General features: G+C 46.6%; 1 protein-coding gene across 1 annotated transcript in view; it reads right to left on the reverse strand.

Annotated features, from left to right (window-relative positions):
- Nucleotides 1–733: 733 nt before the first annotated feature.
- The window catches only part of LOC119453817 (diphthine methyl ester synthase-like), a 58745-nt gene continuing 37792 nt past the window's right edge, over nucleotides 734–21686 (reverse strand). The window contains exons 6-8 of the mRNA XM_037715855.2: nucleotides 11063–11102; nucleotides 7657–7769; nucleotides 734–991 (exon numbers count right to left, since the gene is read on the reverse strand). Of these exons, the coding sequence (XP_037571783.1) occupies nucleotides 771–991; nucleotides 7657–7769; nucleotides 11063–11102 (374 nt within the window). The 3' untranslated portion in view covers nucleotides 734–770. The remainder of the gene's footprint in view (nucleotides 992–7656; nucleotides 7770–11062; nucleotides 11103–21686) is intronic.

Consider the following 21686-nt stretch of genomic DNA (forward strand, 5'->3'; position numbering starts at 1 on the left):
ACGGGAAAAAAAGTTTTTTTTATTGGATCCTACATGTTCCATAACAAATTAATGGATGTGGGAATTATATACGTGCCACTTTTAAAAATAAACTACTTCTACATAAGTGAAAATGGTTGCAAACTACTTCTAAGCACCCCATTTGCTTATACCACACAAAAAATTTTGAAGAGTTGTGGCTCGCAAGGGAGGAAGGACCCTAGAGGGTCGATGGGTAATACGCATTCCACTTTTTTGAAAGACCATTTAGTGGCAGTTGGACAAATACATACCACTTTATTTAAATAAACAGCTTGGCGTAGAGAAGTGAAATTTGCTGCAAACTATTATGGACCTCATTTACTTATACTACACAAGAAATTTCAGTAGTGTTGTATAAAATATTTGCTGTCCTGCAAACGGTTAACACATACTGTTTTTCCAATAACACACTTTTGTGTTTGGAGGTGGGAGGCTTATCTTGCCACAAAGAAATAATCGCCTTCTATCTAGCATGCATTTTATTTAACAATCTGCCCTTGCAACTTTCCTGTCAAGAACGCTGTCATGTTGATGCACACATGCCTTTCATACCCCACAGCACAGGGCACACTGTGCTAAAGAGAGGAAAGGCACACGTGATGACTGACAGTTAGTGTTCGGACAAAAGATGGCGGAAATTTTTTCATAGTGTGGTAGTGCACAGAGCCCAACGTTTCTTGGACAACATCAGCAAAATCAATGACGAGAGAAATTCTCGAGAGATCACATATTTACTCGCAGCCCATATATCAGCTTCCACCTTTGCAGACAGTGTCGAACCAAGTCCGATTGGTCGCAAAGAGCCTCAGCATGTCGATTTCCATCGGATGAAGTTTCCCAGGAATCACCAAGCTGTGCAGGGGGCTTCCCAAGTCACAGCTTGACATGTCTTTCAGTGAACAGCATGTGATCTGCTGCGTTTCCATGCCAACGCGAGCCAAACCGACGCAGGCACTGTCTTCATTGTAGGCTGAAATGAAGAATGCAACGGAAATGCAACACACAGCAAATCTCTGAAAAAAGAAAAGTAAATATGCTGCTTCTTTTTTTCGGCGGAAGTTTAGGTGTCTACCAAAAGGTGACACACGTGAAGATGATCAGAATTTTTTTTTAGAACAGTACTACCCTAGCAATAGCACCATTGGTAGTAGTATTACTGCAAAGCAGCTCTTAATAAGGCTAGTTCCAAGAAAATCTCAGACCACGTAAAAAGTCTAGTTTTAGAGACAGTGTAGATACCGTATTTACACGATTGTAGGTCGACCCATTTTTTCAAATTTGGCAATCCAATGTTGGGGGGTCGACTTAGAATCGAAACCAAACCGTGTAACGCTAGTAACGGCAAGAGAAACGAGAAATCAGGGGCGCTACGGCGTGGTTACAACTTTGCACCTACGTTTTTATGGTTACGGTAGAAGCATAGCGTAATAATTTACTGTATTGCATACATTTTGATTGCGCGAACCACGAGCGCACGGCTCTTGTCGGAGCATCGATTAGGGAAGAGCCGCCGTTTAGGGGGTATTGGTAGATGGCGGAAGAGCCGCCGTTAGGGGGGTATTGGTAGTTGGCAGAAGAGCCGTCGTTTGGGGGGTATTAGTAGTTGGCGGAAGAGCTTTTCTTTGAGATACGATTGTTTTCGACGGCCGTGCGCATCTGTCACTTCTGCTGTTGTGCTGAATCGTCGCGCCTGTCATAAGTGCCAAGAACTTTCGGCGCTCGTTCTCAGCAGCGTTCAACCAGGCTGCTATCCTCCATGTTGAGGACAACTGCGCAGCGGGACGCAAGTCTGGAGTCAGTCACTAACGTGTGGTGCGGCAGTGGCGGCTTCAGCGCGAGAAAATTTGGCCTCTCTGGCTACTGTGTGCGGGTGGGTCCTCTCTGCGTGGGGGGCTGTACCGCGCGATGTCGTGGTGCGGTCGTTCGCGAAGTGTGGACTCACTTTTGATGACGAGCTGCTGTGGGGCCGCAGCAGCTATGACGGCAGCAGTACCAGTGAGGTAAACTCTAGTGACAATGAGTATTCTTAGCAACCCCATCAATAAATTTCCCTTGTGTGAAATGCACTCACGTGGTTTTTCTCCCCCCCCCTCCCCAATTTTTTTTTTTTTTTTTGAAACATGCAATTTTGGGGGGGGGGGGGGGGGGTCGACCTACATTCGAGTCGACTTACAATCGTGTAAATACGGTACGAGCAGCTTCAGCGCAAAATTTTACGATTGAAATACGAGTCCCGATGCATCACAAAAGGCTTCAAAAACTCAATCCTGTTATACCGAAACTGAAAAAGTGTCACCACTGCCGCTCGGAGGAGCTGGGATATGCGTCACATCCACTGACCACCAGTTGTATATGTAGTCTGACCAAACGCATTTAAAATTCTGTTAATAAAAAAATCGGACAACTACCAGCCCTTCAGCTTTCCCAAAGTTACCTCAATGGTATACGCTGTTCATTTATAACTAATTTAGCCAAAAAAAAAGTTGCGTTGCAATTAGCATTAGGACAATCTACTCATAATTGTAACAATGGGCAGGCATAATTGTGAAAGATTGACTGCTACACGACTTTGTATGATAATAAGGTGCAGCTTTGTGAAGCAAGGCACTAGAGAAGATGGCTATACAACACAAGTGCTTGTGTAGACTTGCATAAAAGCGGGACAAGGCCCGGGCAAAGAGGACGACACAAGCGCTACACTCAAAAATGACAACTTTATGAAGGAAAAAAAATCTTATTTATGAACCCTTTTTTGCGATGCCAACAACACTGCAACATTGACTTGCAAGATCATTGTGAAAGGTAAATGTGCATGTGAGTGCACGACAAGATTGGAAGCTGCTCAGGAGCTGCACGCACTCCATTTTATTGAGTTTGTTGTGGTGTTTTCACATACATAGCCTTCTCACAGCATCACACAGGCCCAAAAAACGCCAACTGCGTTCTTCGCAACGGCATGGGTCGGAGGTCTTGGCATGCTTCTGCATTTGCACCATGAGTGCATCGTTCACCCTCAAAGCAAGATCGGTGACATGGACAGGCTTCGACAAGAGCTACAACTTCTTTGCACAGTCTTACGTCATTCCGAATTCCACCAGAGAAAACCACAGAAAAAGGGGGGAGCAAACCAAGAAATGCTTCATGCGGTGACAACTTAATTGTTCATCTATCCTCAGGTAGAGGAAGTGTCTCTCTGGAGACTTCGGGCTTGGGCAGCCCTTATGCCAATCATCACTTGCACCTGGGGTCAACCATATGAAGACAATGTCCAATTTCTGAAGTGCTCTGCTCCTGCATCTGCAGCAAATGCCCATCATTCTTTTAACATGTGTGTCAGCACAAAGAAAAAATAAAAAATGAAAAAAATTTACTGCTTTAGTGATCTCATGTGGTCATCTAGCATGTCCGAAGTCTCGCCTCGCAAGCATAAGAGCACCATATTTGCACATAAATAACGTGACCGCGAATATAACGAGAGGGCAGTAGTACTTTCAGTCTCTACGAAAAAGAAAAAAAAACTATATTACCACTATAACCCAAAGGGATACAATTAGAAACAGCAAAAGAAAAGTAGATGCCCGCAGGGCTTTCTTTATCATTGCAGCCGTTGGAAAATAATGGGAAATAAGTGCATGCACAATTACTCGTCGTCACTGCTCACGTATTTGTCACTCTCGGCAAGAACAGCGTCGTCATCTGTGCCATCAAGATTATTCGATAGGCAGCACTTGAGGAGTGCCCGCCACACTATCGAAGATTGCAAAGCCTCCCACACAATGCTGATCCATCTCGCGACTTCGCAGACTGACGCTCACTTGATGCGACCCAATGCCATCAGTTGACGATTGTTGTCTGCAAGCCACTGCTTGTATTCCTTTCGTACAAGATCTTTGAACGGTTTGTTTATACAGACGTCTAATGACTGAAGCTGCGACGTCACGCCTCCAGGAATAACAATGAGGTCGGTGTTGGCCCTAGCGAGCGCATCCTTGGCCTCACAACACGGAGTCACTCATCATCATGGTGTATCCATCCAACCTTTGTCATTGCACCTGATGTGCATCCGGGGCGGGAAAGCTTAGTTTTTGGGGAGAGTCTCTCTTTGAATATAAGGAATGGCGGCAGCTTACGCCCGTCGGGCAGTATTATTACTCGGGTCTCCTCTTTGCCCTTGAACAAACACATACCTCCTCGGTACCGCGGTTATCAACAACGTAGCCGGCTGGAATGTCCAAAAAGATTGGCATCTCTTGCACATTTCCTATCTGGCCTATGGGGCAGTTGCGATCCCTATGCATCTTAATAACATAGCGTTGAAACTCCAGTAGGTTTTCCTCATACCCTGCCGGGAACTTCAGGCAGATCCAAGTCCTTCGGCGAAACAGAGAGAGAGAGAATAAACTTTATTGTACGAAGAGTGGTTGGTGTGGTTATTCTCGGGTGGAGCCCTCTTGTAGAGCCCCACTGGCCGCGGCGGCTCGCCGGGCCTGGTCCAGGGTCGCCACTTAGCTTCCCAGTGCCAGCTCGGAAAGTCGTGCCTCCCAAGACCACGTTGTGAGTGTCTGTGATGAGGTCACCAGCCTGGATACTGCCTCGGCGAAACAAGAATCTGGCACGACACATTAACTTCTGTACCCAGGAGCGACTGGCCTTAAATGTGTTGCGAGGTACGCCGGCCTCACGTGAAAGCTCTCTTGCATGAGCTGCATGAGTTCAGCGTGCACAGGCAGAAACTGGCTGCAATGTTCACGAATGAATTCTGTCAGGTCCTTCTCGATTGTTGGGTAACGGCCATTCTTGGATTCATGGAATTCTTTCCGAGTAGGTGCGGCTTCAAAGATGCGATCACGGTACTTCCTCCAGCCTTCAATTGTTCATCCGCTCAGTCCGAGATGCCACGCCACACTTGAATTCCCCCTCTCTTCGGACAACAGAATCACCTGTCTCTTAAATGAAGCAGTATACAGAGTTCTCCTGCTCTGGCTTAGTGACTTGTGCAATGTGGGAGTGTAAGCACGATGAAATTCATGAGAGCATAACGAAGAGCGAAACTGTTTTGGATAGTTTTTATCCATGGTTTTGAATTGCTGCCGTGACGTAATGTGATGGCCGCAGCATGCTCTAGCGGCGCCAGTGTTGACTGCGATGCGCATGGGCATCGGCACCACAGTGCCTTCCTACGTGCAGTCATTGCAGTTTAAAGCACAGATCAGAAAAAACCCCGCTATATCGCATCACAGGCCCGAAAACAGTGTGAGGCACGTTCTAAGGACGAAATATTTGGACGAAAAAGAAAAAAAAAAAGAAAAAAAAAATGTGTCATATTCGGGTCACGAACCTGAATATGGTGCGTGGAGAGTTTTGAACGCGTGAATTTCGGGAAAAAAAAGCTTGTGTTATTTTCGTGCAAATACGTTATTCACCAGCAACTTACAGTCACCGTTACCTTGAATAAAAGAACGTGATTGTTATTGCCTACATGGCTTTTGCGGAGTGATGCCGCTTACAACGGTGCTTTAACTCACGAGTGCGCAAAAGGGGATAACCAGAAATGTGTGAGCCATACATTATGGTCTGGTCTTCCTCTTTAGAGGAGGATGATGATGACAATGAGGATGGAATTCTGGATTTTCGTAAGTTCACGATAAGAATATAGTAAGATCTTCATGTTCTCACAAATTGACAATGCTGGAGAAATGCCACTGCACTTTCATATGCCACAGAACACAACAGTTCAAGAGGCATCCAGGCCATCTAGAAGGCTGCTCAGAAGTAAACGGTATCTGTACGCTTGGGGTGACAGCAGACAGACGAAAGGCTTCACCAAAGGTAACCTCTCCCAGTGGGATCTAGTGTGGGCTCAAGAAAAGATAACCTCCAAGCATATTCCCTTTAGGCACTGTGCGAACAATTGTGCATGGCACGATATTGAATCAAAAGCAACCAAACTGATGAAAACAACATTTAAAGGGACCCTGAAATGATTTCGACGATTGCGCACAAACATACTGAATCACTAGCATAGGTCCTTCTCTTCATTAAGATACAGATTTAAGCACTCCACGTGAAGTGTCCAATTCATTAAAAAAATTTAAAAACGTGCGTTGCTACCAATTGCAGCGACAGGGCTCCTCTGAGGTCTTAAGGCTCAATCACACCGGCAACTTGAGGAGGTCGCGCGACCATTTGTTGTGACTGCTGACCAAAATGCTCACACCAGCAAGCTCGGCTGAGCGCGACCTGCAAGTCACTATCTTCTCGTAAGTTTGCAAGAAGTAGCAGGCCACTTCGGTGCCTTGCGAGGCCGGGGCGCTGACGACTTGACCAGCGTCTCCTGAGACTAATGAACATGCCATTACGTTTCGTACCTTCGGCTCTCCGACAGCTCAGAGCTGATGGGCGAGACGAATTCTGAGTGATCGATCTCGTGCGTCGTTAAATGACATTGTCGCTATTTTGCGTCACGGTATAGACCATGACAGTCAAACAAAAAAGCTCACTTCAGACGACGACAACGCCGCCCTTCGTGGAAACGCTATCTAGCGTGAAGGCCCATCTCTCTGTCAAGCTGATCTTCATGAAAAGCCCCTTCATTCTTGCAAGGGGCCAACAGCAAGAATTTCCGGGGGAACAGATCACAGTTGAGGTTCCCAAGTTGCTAGGCGATTGCCCGTATGTGGGGGCGGTTGCGCAACCTTGGAGGCGTAATCAGGTGAAACGGTGCAACATCAGGGGCAGGATTTCACCAACGTTTCAGTGATTGTGATTGGACGAGAACAACAGTGAGTTCCCCTATGAGAGAAAGGGGGAAAAGTAAGGGCTTAAAAATCGGACCTTGAGTGCTGCAAGTATGCTCGTTCGTGCTCGTACATTGAAAACTCTCAAAATGTAAATGCTGTAAATAAACCCCTTTTTGCATCTCTTGTACGCCGGCCCCAGACCTCCTGATCACCCGGCACTATGGTACATCACCAGCTAGGAAAACTCGTAATGACCGCTCGGACACGAGCCGCAACTGGTGGTTGACTACGGTGAAATGGAACCGTCAGCCAACGCCAAGTCCAAACAATGTGCATAAATTGCAGTATTAACAGCACACAACGACGCTCACATCTCTACAATAACAGTCTCCATTCACGGATACACGAGTCGTCCACGTCGTATGTTCGGCAAGAAAATCGGTACCCCCCTCCGATCCTCAGCAATGCTGTTAATCTTCAGTTTCTGCTACGCTGTAATGGACATCCGTTGAGAGCAGCTCATCATGAGCTGGGTTACAGTTCGCCAGCGCCGCTTGCACTATTTGCTAACTACCAAACGCAATATGGCGACCCTGAACAAAAGGAGAAGGGAGCCTCAACACCCAGGGGAGGGGAAAGGTGGGGTTCCCTAGGAGATAAGGAAACTTTGAATGGTGGAGAACCTTGAGGTGTGGCTTCACAACAGGGCGTGCCATGCTGCCTTGAGCTGTGGCTTGACGGCATGGTGGCGCACGGTGCCATAAAGCCGGCCTTAAGGCGAAATTCACATACAATCTGCACCCCGACAGTACTGTTAAATTTTTTGAATTTTTGGAGCGGGTTATACGTGATAAACTACAGTAATTAACCACCTCAGAAGATAACATGAACTCACCCAACTCTGACGCAGGAAACCCTTCAGATTTCTTGACTTGGAGTATTTCGAGCAACTGGGTGGCTGCTTCTGCGACTGTCATGAAGCGTGGGGGCTCGTAGATGTCCCGGCCCCTGGGCAGACAGTGAGCAATGCACATGTCTTTGCCATTTATTTTACCCACAGCAGATTGTGATTGCACTAACATGTTGGCTATGTTATGCACTGTAGGCTGCCTTCCTAACTAACTAGGGTTGTGTGGATACGATTTTGGAGACCAAACCGAAATGGTGCCAGAAGCAAGCTGAATATCAAATAGTTTTTGAATAATGAACAGCCGTTATCACAATTATTATGAAACAATGTACGCATCTTAGTATTCTTAAAGTTAGCAAGTACGCCATGAAGCATTGTTTGTTAAAAGGGCAAATGGAGCATTAGAAGCGAACAAGTAGTTTCTTCGCAGGCAGATGGCTCTTCGGAGAGTGCGAATGATCCCTGTATAGCCTACAAAGTATAGCTACCTAAGCAACATAGCCGGCTGCACTATGCAAGTTCTCACGTTTCATGTCTATAATATGCCCGCGGTGGTGAAAATTTACCGTACTTTAATTTGCTCAAATTGTATGTTTACTTGGGCGCAGTTGACATTTAGAAATGTTGGAAAAGTATTAGACAAACCTTCGCATTCGCAAAATAGTGACTATTCGATTCGAACACCGGATCAAATAGCGCACTATTCGATTCATTATACAAATATTCGCACACCCCTGTAACTAATCCGCGATGCATCCCAGATGGGTTACCAGTGAAGAACAAGAGCTTCCTGGCGTAGCTGTCTCCTACGATCTCTATGGAGCAAAACTTGCCAGATCATCTAGTGCACTCTAAAGCTTCTCCAACTCAATAAATGTATAATTGCTGAGGAAACTCTATGCATTGCTTACACCCTGTGCACCAATGCACATGCGCACACTGGAAAACCCGCACACATGCACACACATACACTGGGAAACCCTAGCAACTGTACACAACATTCAAGTGCATGTTCAGTTACAAGTTAGCCGTCGTGTCGTCTCATCTTGCTCTCCGTCCAGTGTATTGCTCTGTTTTATCCTTAACATGCGAATTCAGAGTTCATCAGCAGCGCAGGTGCTGGCTCCTCATTTTTGATGTTCAAGTCATCCAAATCTGCTGTCACTTGAAAAACAATATCATCGTTGGTTATTACCACTCAGAGGTCGAGCTCATTGTCAGAATTGGCAACTCTCTCAAATGTAATTTCAGTGGTAATACACACACACCCGCAACCATTGATAGTGTTTTCCACACTTCGAAGCGATCGGCGCCATTGCTGACGACAACGAATCCATTAAGCGAAATCATGGCACTGAACGGCAGGTAGTTTGGTAGCAATTATCAAAGCAGTTAGCCCTAGTGTGGCAAAGCATACAACAGAACAGAAGCAAAACCACCACACACCATGCAGCCTAACAGAAATGACTATGGCTAGTTACAGCTGCCCGAGACTTGGTGTGAGAGCATGTTTCAAGCCAGCAGGATAATCAGAATAGCGGCACTGGTTGCATTAATTATTGCCATTTAAAACCTGCGGTTACGAAACGAAGTTGGTTGGCAAAGTTTTCAAAAAGTCCCTTATTGGACGTTTGTTTCTTACAGCAAAATACTAAAAAAATATGAATTTTTTCACGCTCTAGCTGCGACTGAGTCCTTCGGTATCCCGGCCGACGGGTAGAGGCACTGCGGAGGAAGACCATCTTTTGTGGTGTTAATTGATTGCTGGAAATAAATGTTACTTCTCTCTTTCTCTCTCTTCACAACTTTTGGTTTTGAGTACAGTTTCTGGCTCAATGTTTTTGGCCAACACTGAATGACAGGCAGCAAGGACCATTTGTCGGATTAGAATAGGAATAGCGGACAAGAAACAAGTTTGGTGAAAGAATTCGCTTTCTTTTGAAAGCACAGACAGAGGAGAACTACCAATCTAAAATACCTGGCTGCAATAGAATCAAGCAGGTAATGTATAAGAAATTATATGCACACCTCCATTTCACATCTCACAAAAGCTATCTGCATAAATTGCACATAAAGCTTTAGCTCGGGACTAGCTACAATTTACCTGTTCAAATACATGTAAAATGCAGGAATGCTTTTATCAGACAACAGCTCAACGGATGCAAATGAAGTTTGCTGCATTTGAGAGAGAAAATTTAATTCTAGCGGGCTGTAAGAAGGCTAATTTTTTTTTCACAGAAATTGCAAATATTGGCAAGTTTAAACAAAAGTAGAAGCATGAAGATGACAAATTTTTAACTCGGCACTAGAAACAGATATCGCAGTTTTGCAAACTGCATCTGTTCGAGAACCTAAAGCAGCAAAACTTGATATATAGGGACTTTCAGCTTACATGAAATTCATTACAATTTTTACGAGGGTTCCACAGAAGTCCAGCTCAAATTAGCGGTACAACTCAGCGGTACAACTCAGAGTGTTGTATAATACATCAATTTTGTTCACTTTAGCCATACTGTGATGGTATTAGGTGCAGTTTACAGAATCGTAGTGACACGTACACATGTTTATCTTTCACCGGTGGCCGCTTTCAACACCGGCTGACAAATGTTAAACGTTATCGCTCCGCGCAGGACGCGCCTGCATTGGAAGCTTCTCGGACGTTATCAATGCTTCTATCCGTCGTCTGTGGTCACCGACGCCCATGTAATCTGATTGTATGAGCGACGCGAATTGTCTAGAACTTTCTGGAAGACAAGCGGGCATCAGGGATTAATCTGGAACCTTCGATGACTCAGGTATAAAAGCCGACGCGTTTCGCCGCTGATCAGATTTCGACGATCGCCGACTGTGTTCGCCGCTATCGTTGTGCTTCAAGTGTAACTTGCTTTTGTGGGCACAGGTTCGCCCAATAAAGAATCAGTTTCGTCATTCACAGTTTTACGACTGTTTGCTTCATCGTCACTACTACGTGACAGTAGTATAACTTTTCATTGTTTAGTTAACACAGGTGTGAACTTTATAGTTGAGATATTTGCGACTTTCCTAAATGTTTCTTCAAATACTGACAACCTTAATAAATAATCTCCTCCGTATAGTCACTAGATTCTAACTTCGTCTTGTCAACACAACAAGCCTCATCAAATTCAGTGCAGTCGTTGCAGAGAAAAACGATTTCTTTGTTCCCATGTAATAGAAGTTCCCGGGCAAAAGCTTTGTCTTAATAGAAGCCTGCTGTTTAATGAACATAATTTTCATGTCGCATGCGACTTGGCTACAAAGAGGCTCAACTGTCTTTAACAGAAACACTGTCACTGTCAAAAGTGTCACGTCGCCCTTTGCAGTTAACCTATGTGACACACGCGAAGAGGGATGACAGGTGGGCTGCACTCACTTGATGAGGTTCTCTATCGACTTCTCTTTCATCTTGATATCTGCAAGGAAACCACAGAGTGCCAAGCATGCATCACCAATGCATACAAATGTTTCTCACAACATTCATAATGGGTCAAGATCCAACGTTGAATGAGGCAAGATTCCAACACCGGCACTGCTGTTCTTCAGCTGACACTCAAAAGTACAGTCAAACCTGGATATAACTAAATTGACAAATTCCCGAAAAACTTTGTTATGAAGAGGATTTCATTATATGCAGGTTCGACTAGAAAATTTGAAAAAGAAACGCTTACCGTATTTACTCAATTCTGATGCGCCCTAGATTGTAGCGCGCACTCGTTTTCCGTGACCAAAAGAAAGGGAAAAAAATCCTTTACAGTACCGCGCACCTCATGCTTTCATACAGAAACACAACTATCGGTCAAGAGTTACTCCCAATACACAAAAGTTGCGATGAACAAAAAAGTGCCAGTTTTGCCCGAAAGGAAAAGCATCGTATGCAACAGCAAATTAGCAGACACCTATACGAAGTAAGGATAGTAGTTTTATCGGCCGTATAAACTTGTAAACATTCGCTGTTTAACTAAATTGGTAGACCAAATCCTAAGCACACGTACTACAGCACATGGTCAAAGCTACGGGAGCTAGGCTCGAAGCGCGTAGGAGGCGCCCATATTGAATAGCTGGGATGCCAAATTTGGCAACATCCTTCTTTTTTTGGCTTCCAACAACGGCGTCCAAGATGGCCATTTTGTCCTCAAAAGTCAATATCTTGCGTTTATTCATCGAAGCACTCATCCTTGGAATGTCACACCAGGTACTGGATGTGTGGACGCGTGTCGTTTCGAACAAGCGCGAGGCGTCCGAAACGAAGAGCGAGTGACACGGTGGCGTCGTAGCGTCGTATAATGTCACCTAGTGTCAGGTTAGTGAAGTGAAGCGCAGAGACTTGCGCAGTAACCAAAGAGTGGCGCTGCCAGCATGTTGAAAAATAAATAAACTTTTTTTGTTTCCTTCGGCAACATCAACTGGACAAGGAGAGTGCCGGCTTGGCGGGCTAGGCCACCTGCAGCAAGCGGCGGGATCAGGTTTAAATAAAGGGAGGGGGAAAGGTCACGCCCACGGTGGCAACATCGCCGGGTCGAGGGATGCAGGCCCGCCTCGTGCGCACTCGCATGCACGCACACGTGCGCTTGCTCTCGCCTCACAGTCGCCGTGAATTTACACAGTCATCACAGTCGCCGCGCCAAGTGCGACACCGCCACTTCGCATTCCGTCGCGGCAGAGAAGGTGCTTCCGGTTGCTGCTCGCGCAAAAATGACAAAATTTGGGGCGAAATCTCTAGGTTGTGTCGGCGGGGAAAATTCGTCATTTCAAGGGGGTCCCTTCGAGGGGTGCCACTTCGTTATGTAGAGGTCTCACATACATTTGCTTCTATGGGATAACGGCAGGGAATAGAAAAACTTTGTTATATCCAGGAATTCGTTATATGGAGGTTCGTTATAAGCAGGTTTAACTGTATACAATTTTACTCAATGCGTGAAACTATGTTGAAAGCGCATTCTTCCTGACAGCTAGGCTTAGAGAACAAATGCAGGTAGTTGACATTCTAGTAAAGATAAAGATGGTTTGGCAGGGCTTGCAATGCGTGCAGCTGATAACCTGCAATCTGTCAGAGCAGCTAAACAGGTGCCAAGGGAAGGCAAATGCAATTGAGAGAATTAACATCAGGCGATGCAATCATCCTAAAGCACAAGCTTGAGCTTCACAGGACAGGGTCACTAAAGATTGCTAGGAGAGACCTTGGTACTGCGGCATGCCAAGACTCACAATTTTGTTAAACTGTTGGGATGCTAACAGGAGCAATTACTGACTTATTAAGTCCTGGAAGCACTTTTTACTTCTAGCCAAATGATGAAACAAAACAAGAAAAAAAAACATATCAAAACTATTTTGATGAGATTATAGCAACTCTCTTAGTGATAGAAAACAAAAATATGACAAAAAAAAATAGAAGACAGGGGCAGCACTAGTTACAATGCACCCCCCGCCTCTAGTTCATTCTTTGTTTCACTCACTCTCAGTTGTGCTAATGCCAACGAAATGTTACAGAATGCCACCTTGTTCAAACTGCCACCCTAACCCAAATGCGTAGAAAATTATTTGCTTACCCTGCTCATTGCTCTAAACAGTGACCTTGAAATTGCAGACTGGTGCTTTGACGTGTCCTTTTCCTTCGTTGTTACGTTGTTTTAATTATGTCTCTGCAGTTGAAACTAGACAACCCGCTTGCATATATGGTATGCATTCACTTGTGTCATGTTCACTTGTGTCAAGTAAATCTTGATCAGCAAGCCATCATTCTTGTGCACAAGCTTTCCCTTACTCCTTTGTTGTTTCCTGCAGTTTCATTTGATAATGAATCCAAAACAGCTCACCCAAACTGTTGCCGTGCTAGAAGTTTGGCATACTCATTAAACAGGTGGTGCAGTTTCGTTTACGCTGAGGCAAACGAAAAAGATGGAAGGAAAAACAACAAAGACAACAAAAAACCAAGAGGAACCTGCTCAAAGTAGGCAAGAAGGCAAGCGATCACATCTGCAAAGGTACTTTGGCGTTTCCTTGCCAGCCTTAGATGCAGTGTTTTGGTCTGTGCAGCGACGTTGCTTCAGTACAAACCAGCTCAACAAGACAATGTTTCTTCGTCATCTTTCTGATCAGCCCATTTTATGTTTGCTGCAGGATGAGGAGGACCTCAAATTATCCCTATCTTGCACCAGCTAACTCCAAATTATGCCTGTAAATTCCCTAGTCCTGTCACACTCCAAATTTCTCTATGCTTCTGGACTGCACTTCCCATTTTTTGGCATTCATTCTGGAAGTCTAATAAATCGCTGACAATTGCATTTGACTCAACACATACCGTGCCCAGCCCAACTCTATTCATTCCTTGTAATGTCAACTAGATCATCACCTACCCACGCTCTTGTCATCCCTGTCTCCCAACATTACGCTGGCCGTTTTCCATTCCATCACTCACTGCACAGTCCATAGCTCAAGCTTCTTTCGGGCTGAGACTTAGGAGGGTTCCCAAGTCTCAGCCCGATATGTTAATACCAGTAAAATGTAACAATTGCATGAACCTCTCTTCAAGACTATCAGCAAGATTCACAGCTTGAGAGCACCTGCCATCTGTGCTACAACCAATTTCGAATCATATGGAAATTTAAAATATTCCATTAATTACCTAAATGCTAGGGTTCTACGTGCCAAAATCACTATCTGATTATGAGGCTTGTTGTAGTAGGGGGCGGGGTTCAGGATTCATTTTGACTACCAGGGGATATTCAATGTACACCCATTGCACAGTACACGAGTATTTTTGCATTGTGCCTCAATTGAAATGCGGCCAGGATCGAATTTGCAACCTTGAGCTCAGCAGCGCGATGCCACAGCCAATGGGTTGCCACAGCGGGTCTCACCTTCTTTGCCTGTGCCAATACTGGTGGCAGCCTCACCGTATCGTCAGGCAACATTTTACACCCATTCTCCAGTCAGCTTCATGATGTTTCCCAACCCCGAAAAGTTCAAACACCACGCCACAGCAGGAAAATCAAAGGAACAGAAAAGCATTATCGGGGACCATGGGAACATTGCGTTGGACAGCTTCAAAAAAATATATATTTAGGGTTCTCAACAATGCACAGACTTGCCAGGCTTCAAATTAAAAAAAATATTAGTGTCAGGCCCAAGAAAATACTCAAATTTGATAAAAAAATAAAAATAAAAATATGGTGCTTTAAAATTAAAATAACTTGCACAGACTGAGTTTTGTAGGACGTTGTGAACTGGCACTCCTGCAGCCACAGTTATGGGCACTACATTCGACTCCCGATAATTTGAAGTCACTTAATTGGAATTTTCAATTAATTGGAAGCGAAGAAGTGGTCTCGTTAGTTTTGCATGCAATCCTGTAGAAAAAGTTCCTCGATAATTCTAAGTTAAAGCCTATAATATCGGGTAATTAGGTGTTACTTTTCAATGTAGAGCGTCGAGGCGACCATAATTTGACAATTGCCCATATTAAAATACACAGTGCCAAAAAAGCTTTCTGTACCACACTGGTGTTGTCGCCATCGCAGCTGACCGCAGCACCATAGCTCATGAAACGACAAGACTGTTCAGTCAACGCTGGCGCGTCAGCTCATCTCTTTCTTCATCTTTTGTAGAGTGTGTGTCAGCCACGCGTTGGGTTTATTCTGCAGGTTTTCCCACACTTCTGATTCTGAGTGTAGTCACGACGTTTAATATTGGCAACTCACGGCTCCTACTGCAAGCTTGACCTGGCGACGACAGTCGAGGTCTTGAAAGATGTTGACAAGGGAGGCACCGCCAAGCAAGACATCGCGCGAAAGTAGGCCATTAAGCCTAACATGCTCTCGAATTTCATCAAGAATAAGCACTCGATATTGGATGCTCTTGAGAATGACAAATGCAAGATGTCGGGGAAGCAAATGCGCACCGGCACCTACCCGGAGTTAGAGAAGGTGCTGCCGCTTTGGATCAGAGAAGCACGGAGCAACAGAGTTCCTTCTCAGCAGTGAGGTCACTGCGGCAATAGCCTTAACACTTGCAGCAATGTTGGGGATCCACGACTTTGTGTCTTCTAATGGATGGCTGGCACACTTCAAACATCATCGTATGACCTGATTTAAAGTGTGCGTGGAGAAAAGGTGTCATTCAAACAGGAAACATGTGTGACATGGAAAGCAGAAAAGGTTTGTGGGTACCTGACTGACCATCAGCCAGTAGACATTTCTACCACAGACAAGACTGCACTTATTTTATCGGCTGCTACCAGAGAAGACTACAGAAGAATGAAATTGGGTTGGAGTGCACACGGCAAGCATCGCCAAATCCGAACTGGGAGCTTACCACTGTCGTTGAAAAGAAAATTCTACCGGTGCTAACATATGGGGCAGAAACTTCGAGGTTAACAAAGAATCTCAAGAACAAGTTAAGGAGTGTACAAATTGCAATGAAACGAGAAATGTTGGACCTAACGTTAAGAGACGGGAAGATAGCAGTGTAGATAGAGAACAAACGGGGATAGCCAATATTCTAGTTGATATTAAAGACGAAAAAAATGAAGCTGGGCAGGCCATGTAATGCCTGCCCGGCGAGAAGGGAAAATCTGCACGATATCACAAAGGGCAGTGCCTTGCTATTTGAGGCTCGAGCCAGTTGCCTAAGGACCAAAACATACCGGAGCAAATATTCAGAACTAGATGAGGCATGTGTATGCTGCAGTAAAGATCCAGAGACCACTCAGCACATCCTAATGAAATACGACGGGATCCACTAGGCGACAAACGTAGGTAACGTGCAACTCCCAGAAGCGCTTGGGTTTAAAGTGGAAGGAAACATCAACAGATCAGCCATAGAGATAAGCAAGAGACGATTAGAGTACTGGTGGAGAAAAAGCAGGGAAAAGGCGGATACGACCTGATCTCTTAAAATTATAGGTAGAGGTACAAGGTAAATTTCTAAAAAGAAAAAGAATAATGAGAGGTATACAAAAATGCTAGACAAACAACATGTATAGTATACCTGATTAAATCAAGCAGGCTAGGTGACTATTTCTCACCGCCCCGTTTCAAAGGGGATGCCAATAAATCATCATCATCAATGTGTAGGATGGATAACTGGTGGACTATTAGAGTTACAGAATGGATACCAAGAGAAGGGAAGCGCAGTCGAGGATGGCAGAAAACTAGGTGGGATAATGAAGTTAGGAAAATTGCAGGTGCAAGTTGGAATCGGCTAGCGCAAGACAGGGGTAATTGGAGGTCACAGGGAGGGGCCTTCGTCCTGCAGTGGACATAAATATACGCTGATGATGATGATGATGACCAGAGAAGACTGACATTCAAAGACGAAGAATGCACTGGGGCGAACGGAGCAAAGAAAGTGTGTCAGTTATGATCGTGACAAACATGAATGCCAATCAACGGTGTCGCCTGCTTGTGATCAGGGAGGCCACTAAGCCTAGATGTTTTAAAGGCGTGAAGACAGTTCCTGTGGATTATGCATCGAACAGAAAGGCATTGATGACATCCGAACTTTTCAGATATTAGATCCCGAAACTGAATCGCAAGTTCGTGTCATCAAACCGCAAGGTGCTGTTTCTTGTGGATCAGTGCAGTGCCCAGATGACTGTACGAGCCTTGAGTGCTATCCGTCTAGCATACTTGCCTGCAAACACAACATCACTGTTGCAGCCCATGGACCAGGGTAAAATGAAAAATGCTAAGGACCTGTACAGGAAGCATCTCCTCGAGCACATGAATTTGTGTTGGGAGGTGCCCGCAGGAGCCCTGGACTGAGGGCACCTCCCAACACAAGCAGGAAGACGCCTGCTTGTTTTTTGTTTTTTTTTTTCTTAATAAATGTTTTTCCTCCTCCTCCTCTTGTGCATGGACAACTTCTCACAGGATGAGGCGAGTTTACTCAGTGCCATCGTGTGATGTGTTTTGCGTCACCGATCTCGGGAGCGTGCGGGTGTTATGAGAGATGGATAGGGAAGAGGCATGGCAACACAGCAAACAGATTTTATTTACACGCGAACTCAAAACCAAAAAGCCTCAAACCGAAAATCAAGCTACACACTGAACTAAGACAACAAACAAATAAATGTTAACAAATGTACAACCTAATGGATCAATAAATATCCTTAACTTCGCCTCCGTTAGTCCTAGGCCTTTCTTACACCAAAGTCTGGCATCACTGGCCTACTGTAGTGACGATACAAGAAAGTCGTTCTTACAAAGTTCGTCGATGGTGTTGCTCGTATCTTTCCAGCCGGAATCTCGTAGCATCCTTTTCCATGTGGCCGTTTCGCCGATCTTCGCATCAACGTTGCTGCATAGAAGTCTGTCCTTCAACTGGCTCGTATCGGAAGCCTGGGTAACCCGGTCGCTGTTGCTGACGTGGCCGGGAGAGGTGACGGGTTAGGCCTAGCGACGTCCTCGGCCGCTGCTTCCGTCTCGCTCCTTTCCCGAGTGCCGACGTGGCGTTCCGGGGATCATCGCACGTGCCGGTCTGCCTTGGAAGAGGGGTCCTTTCTGGGGTGCCCGGTCCTGCCGTGAGAGGCTGCAGCCGGTCCAGGAGCCTCACTCGAACTTGCCGAGGTCGACGGCCACACCATGGACGGCCAACGTCACGGACTCGGCCAGACCCCCAAGTCTCCCGTCGCCAGAGCGGTGCTGGCGATGCGACCTTCCTGGCCCGGAACCACGTCGATAATGCTCAGACAACGCCGTTTCTCCTTCGATCACGCCTCGGGTCACGCGCCTCGCGCGCTCGCGCCGTTCAGAACGCTCCGCTCACATCGTCCTCGTCTTCTTTTATTTCGCCTCCGGCCACTTACTCATGACACATCGACATGCTAGCACAAGCTTGGGGTCTCATGAAAGAAGAAACCGCTGCCAACTGCTTCGGGGCTTGCGGTTTCATGGCAACTTCTTCAGGGGATGCTTCTTGTCCACCAGAGGAAGCACATACAAGCGAGCTCGACAACAGTAGTTCTGTCGCCACTCTCGGTGCCGCCCGTTTTGAAGAGTATGTCAGCGTGGGCAGCAAATTGTGCAGATTATATGACCCCATGATTCCAACAATGAAAGCGACGTCGACGACGATGTTGAAAACGAGCCACAACCAGGGCTACCGATGTAGCTGTGGGCCTTGGTCTCGCACAACGGTCTTTTGTTGAAAATAACACTGAAGAAGCAGCACTTCGACACGTCTACTGCTTGTAAAACTTTATTTCCGCAGCTAGATTCAACAAGCAGAAGCAAACCAAAATGACAGACTATTTTTTTCTAAAGAACTGTCAGCTTTGAGACTAGTAAAATTGCCGTTATTTTTGCTTTTTGCAAACTAATTGGTAGTTCATCTAATTTGAAGTTTTATGTGGTTGCCATGAACATTGTAATAACAGGAGTCGACTCTATAGCCGCAGGACAATAATCTGTACCACTAAAAAACAAATATTGTTACGGGCTGCCTCCTTGCATTAAGTAAGAAGACGACGATCGCCGGGAAACGCTGCACGTGTTCAGCCATCTTGGCTATATCTGCCAACAGTCCCTGTATATAAATATTGTCCCTCTTATCTATTTGACGCCTCGTCACACATTGGTGCGAGGTGCTAGCTATTCTCGCCAGACGACGGAGCTCCGAAGCAGTCGACGCTGCGGTGCGACCACCATGGCACACCAACCGGAATCTGCTTCTGCGCCGCAGACATCGATTGTAGTGGTCCAACCTCGAGACCCTGGAACGTTCAACGACACCGATGGTATCGACGTTGAGAAATGGCTCACACTATACGAACGTGTGAACGACTCCAACCACTGGGACCTGATAGTCATGCTGGCCAATGTCGTGTTTTATCTTAGTGGAACGACTAAGTTGTGGTATGACAATCACAAGGCCGACTTTGGGAGCTGGGATACATTCAAACCAAAGCTCCGTGACCTGTTCGGTCAGGACTCCAGTCGGAAAATCGCTGCGAAGCAACAGCTGTCAACTCACGCCCAGATGTCCACGGAATCATATTTGTCGTACATACAGGATGTGCTGGCGCTGTGCCGTAAAGCTGACAGTAACATGCCAGAGTCTGACAAGATTGGCCACGTCCTGAAAGGGATAGCGGACGACGCATTCAATCTGCTCATGTGCGGAAATTGTGCTACCGTCGATGCCATGATCGAGGAGTGCCAGCACTTCGAGCAGGCTAAGAGCCTCCGTATTGAACGACCATTCGCCCGGCTTCTCAACACCGCTGCAACGTCTTCGTGTGAAGAGCGGCCGCAATCCAACCTTTCGCCGCCGTCGGCCGAATTGACGAGGATTGTCCGCCGTGAAATCGAGGCAATGGCTCCCACTAGCCTCTTTACGAGCTCTAACGCCGGCGACTTGAGCACACCAGCGGTTTCACTCGTCCAAGCCATCGTGTGAAACAAACTCGCGAATCTCGGGGTTCCCCCTGTTTGCGCCGTTGTCAGCCCTACATCCGCATCCGGGGCCCCGATATCGTTCCCTCGGTATCCACGGTTCGCTCCACGATTGCGAAACCCTGCTGATTGGCGAACTGAAGACGATTGGCCTATCTACTTTAACTGCCGCTGTGTCGGGCACGTTGCTCGCTACTGTCACCACCGCTGGTCGTTCCCGCCACGTACTCCATCCATCGTTTGGCCATGCTCGCCGCCTTGATCGCAGCCCTTTTGAGCCACTATCCCCCTGCGGCACACCCCTACAATCCCGATGCTGTCACAACATGGTCCAGCCGCTCGCCGTCACCTAGAGGTCACCAGTCGCGTTTGCAACCGTACCGCCGTCCGTCTTCCCGCTCCCCGCCACCTAGACGCGCCCCGTCGCTGAGCAACCGTGGCTCCTTCACTCTGGAAAACTAAACGATGCAGCGCCCGGAGGTAACGCTGCATCTACGACTCTGCCCCAAAACCCTCTAGTTACTCTGCCGACTCGACGCTGTGTGTTGGACGTTGACGTTGATGGCGTGACGATTTCTGCACTTGTCGACACCGGGGCTTATATTTCTGTCATGAGCTCTGGTCTTCGCCGTTGCCTAAAGAAGGTGTCACACCTGCTGTTTCCCACATTGTAAGAGTGGCAAATGGAGGAACTCCCACCATCCTTGGCATGTGCACCACCCGCGTCACAATCGCCAGTCACCCAACTACTGTTTTATTTGCCATTCTTGAACAATGTTCGTAACACGTTATTCTTGGTCTGGACTTTCTCGCAACTCATTCTGCCCTAATTGACTGTGCAACTGGCCTCCTGCAGCTCGAACTACCTCACCTAGCCGATGCCCCAACCACGCCTTCGGCCCGTCTCTGCTCTTTCGACTATGTGTGCATGCCCCCGCAAGCCGCCATGTATGTCGCCATGGTCTCGAGCCCTCCTGTCACTGATGGCAATCACGCGCTATCCCCGGTAACAGACCTTCTGCTCGCCAAGAACGTCGCCGTGCCTAACACCCTCGTGACTGTCACCAGCAGCCGCATCGCCACTCCTATTTTAAACTTCAGCGCCTCTCCTTAACTGATTCCGGCAGGCGTGTCACCCACCACCATCACTGCTGCCGAAGAACGCAAAATTTGCGTGCTAGATCCCCCCAGTCCATCAAGTTCGTCCTTCCTTTGCACCACAAGCAGTTCGCCGCGCGATGTCTTTTCGGAATGATCCCTGCTGACCTTCGCCGCCTCCTGGAGTCTTACCACGACACTTTCGACTTCAACGATCCTCCTCTGAGCCAAACATCTGTTGTCCAACATCGCATCGACACACGGAACGCGAGCCCTATTCGTCGGCGTCCCTATCATGTCTCCCTCGCCAAACGTCGTGTGGCCCAAAGCGAGGTTGACAAAATGCTCACAAAAGGCGTTATCGAACCTTCTTCCAGTCCATGGGCGTCCCCTGTGGTGCTAGTAAATAAGAAAGATGGCAGCTGGCACTTTTGTGTTGACTACCGACACATGAACAACATCATACGCAAGAACGTCTACCCCCTGCCCCGAATCGATGATGCCTTG

Source organism: Dermacentor silvarum, chromosome 5, assembly GCF_013339745.2.
Source record: "Dermacentor silvarum isolate Dsil-2018 chromosome 5, BIME_Dsil_1.4, whole genome shotgun sequence".
Lineage (NCBI taxonomy): Eukaryota > Metazoa > Arthropoda > Arachnida > Ixodida > Ixodidae > Dermacentor > Dermacentor silvarum.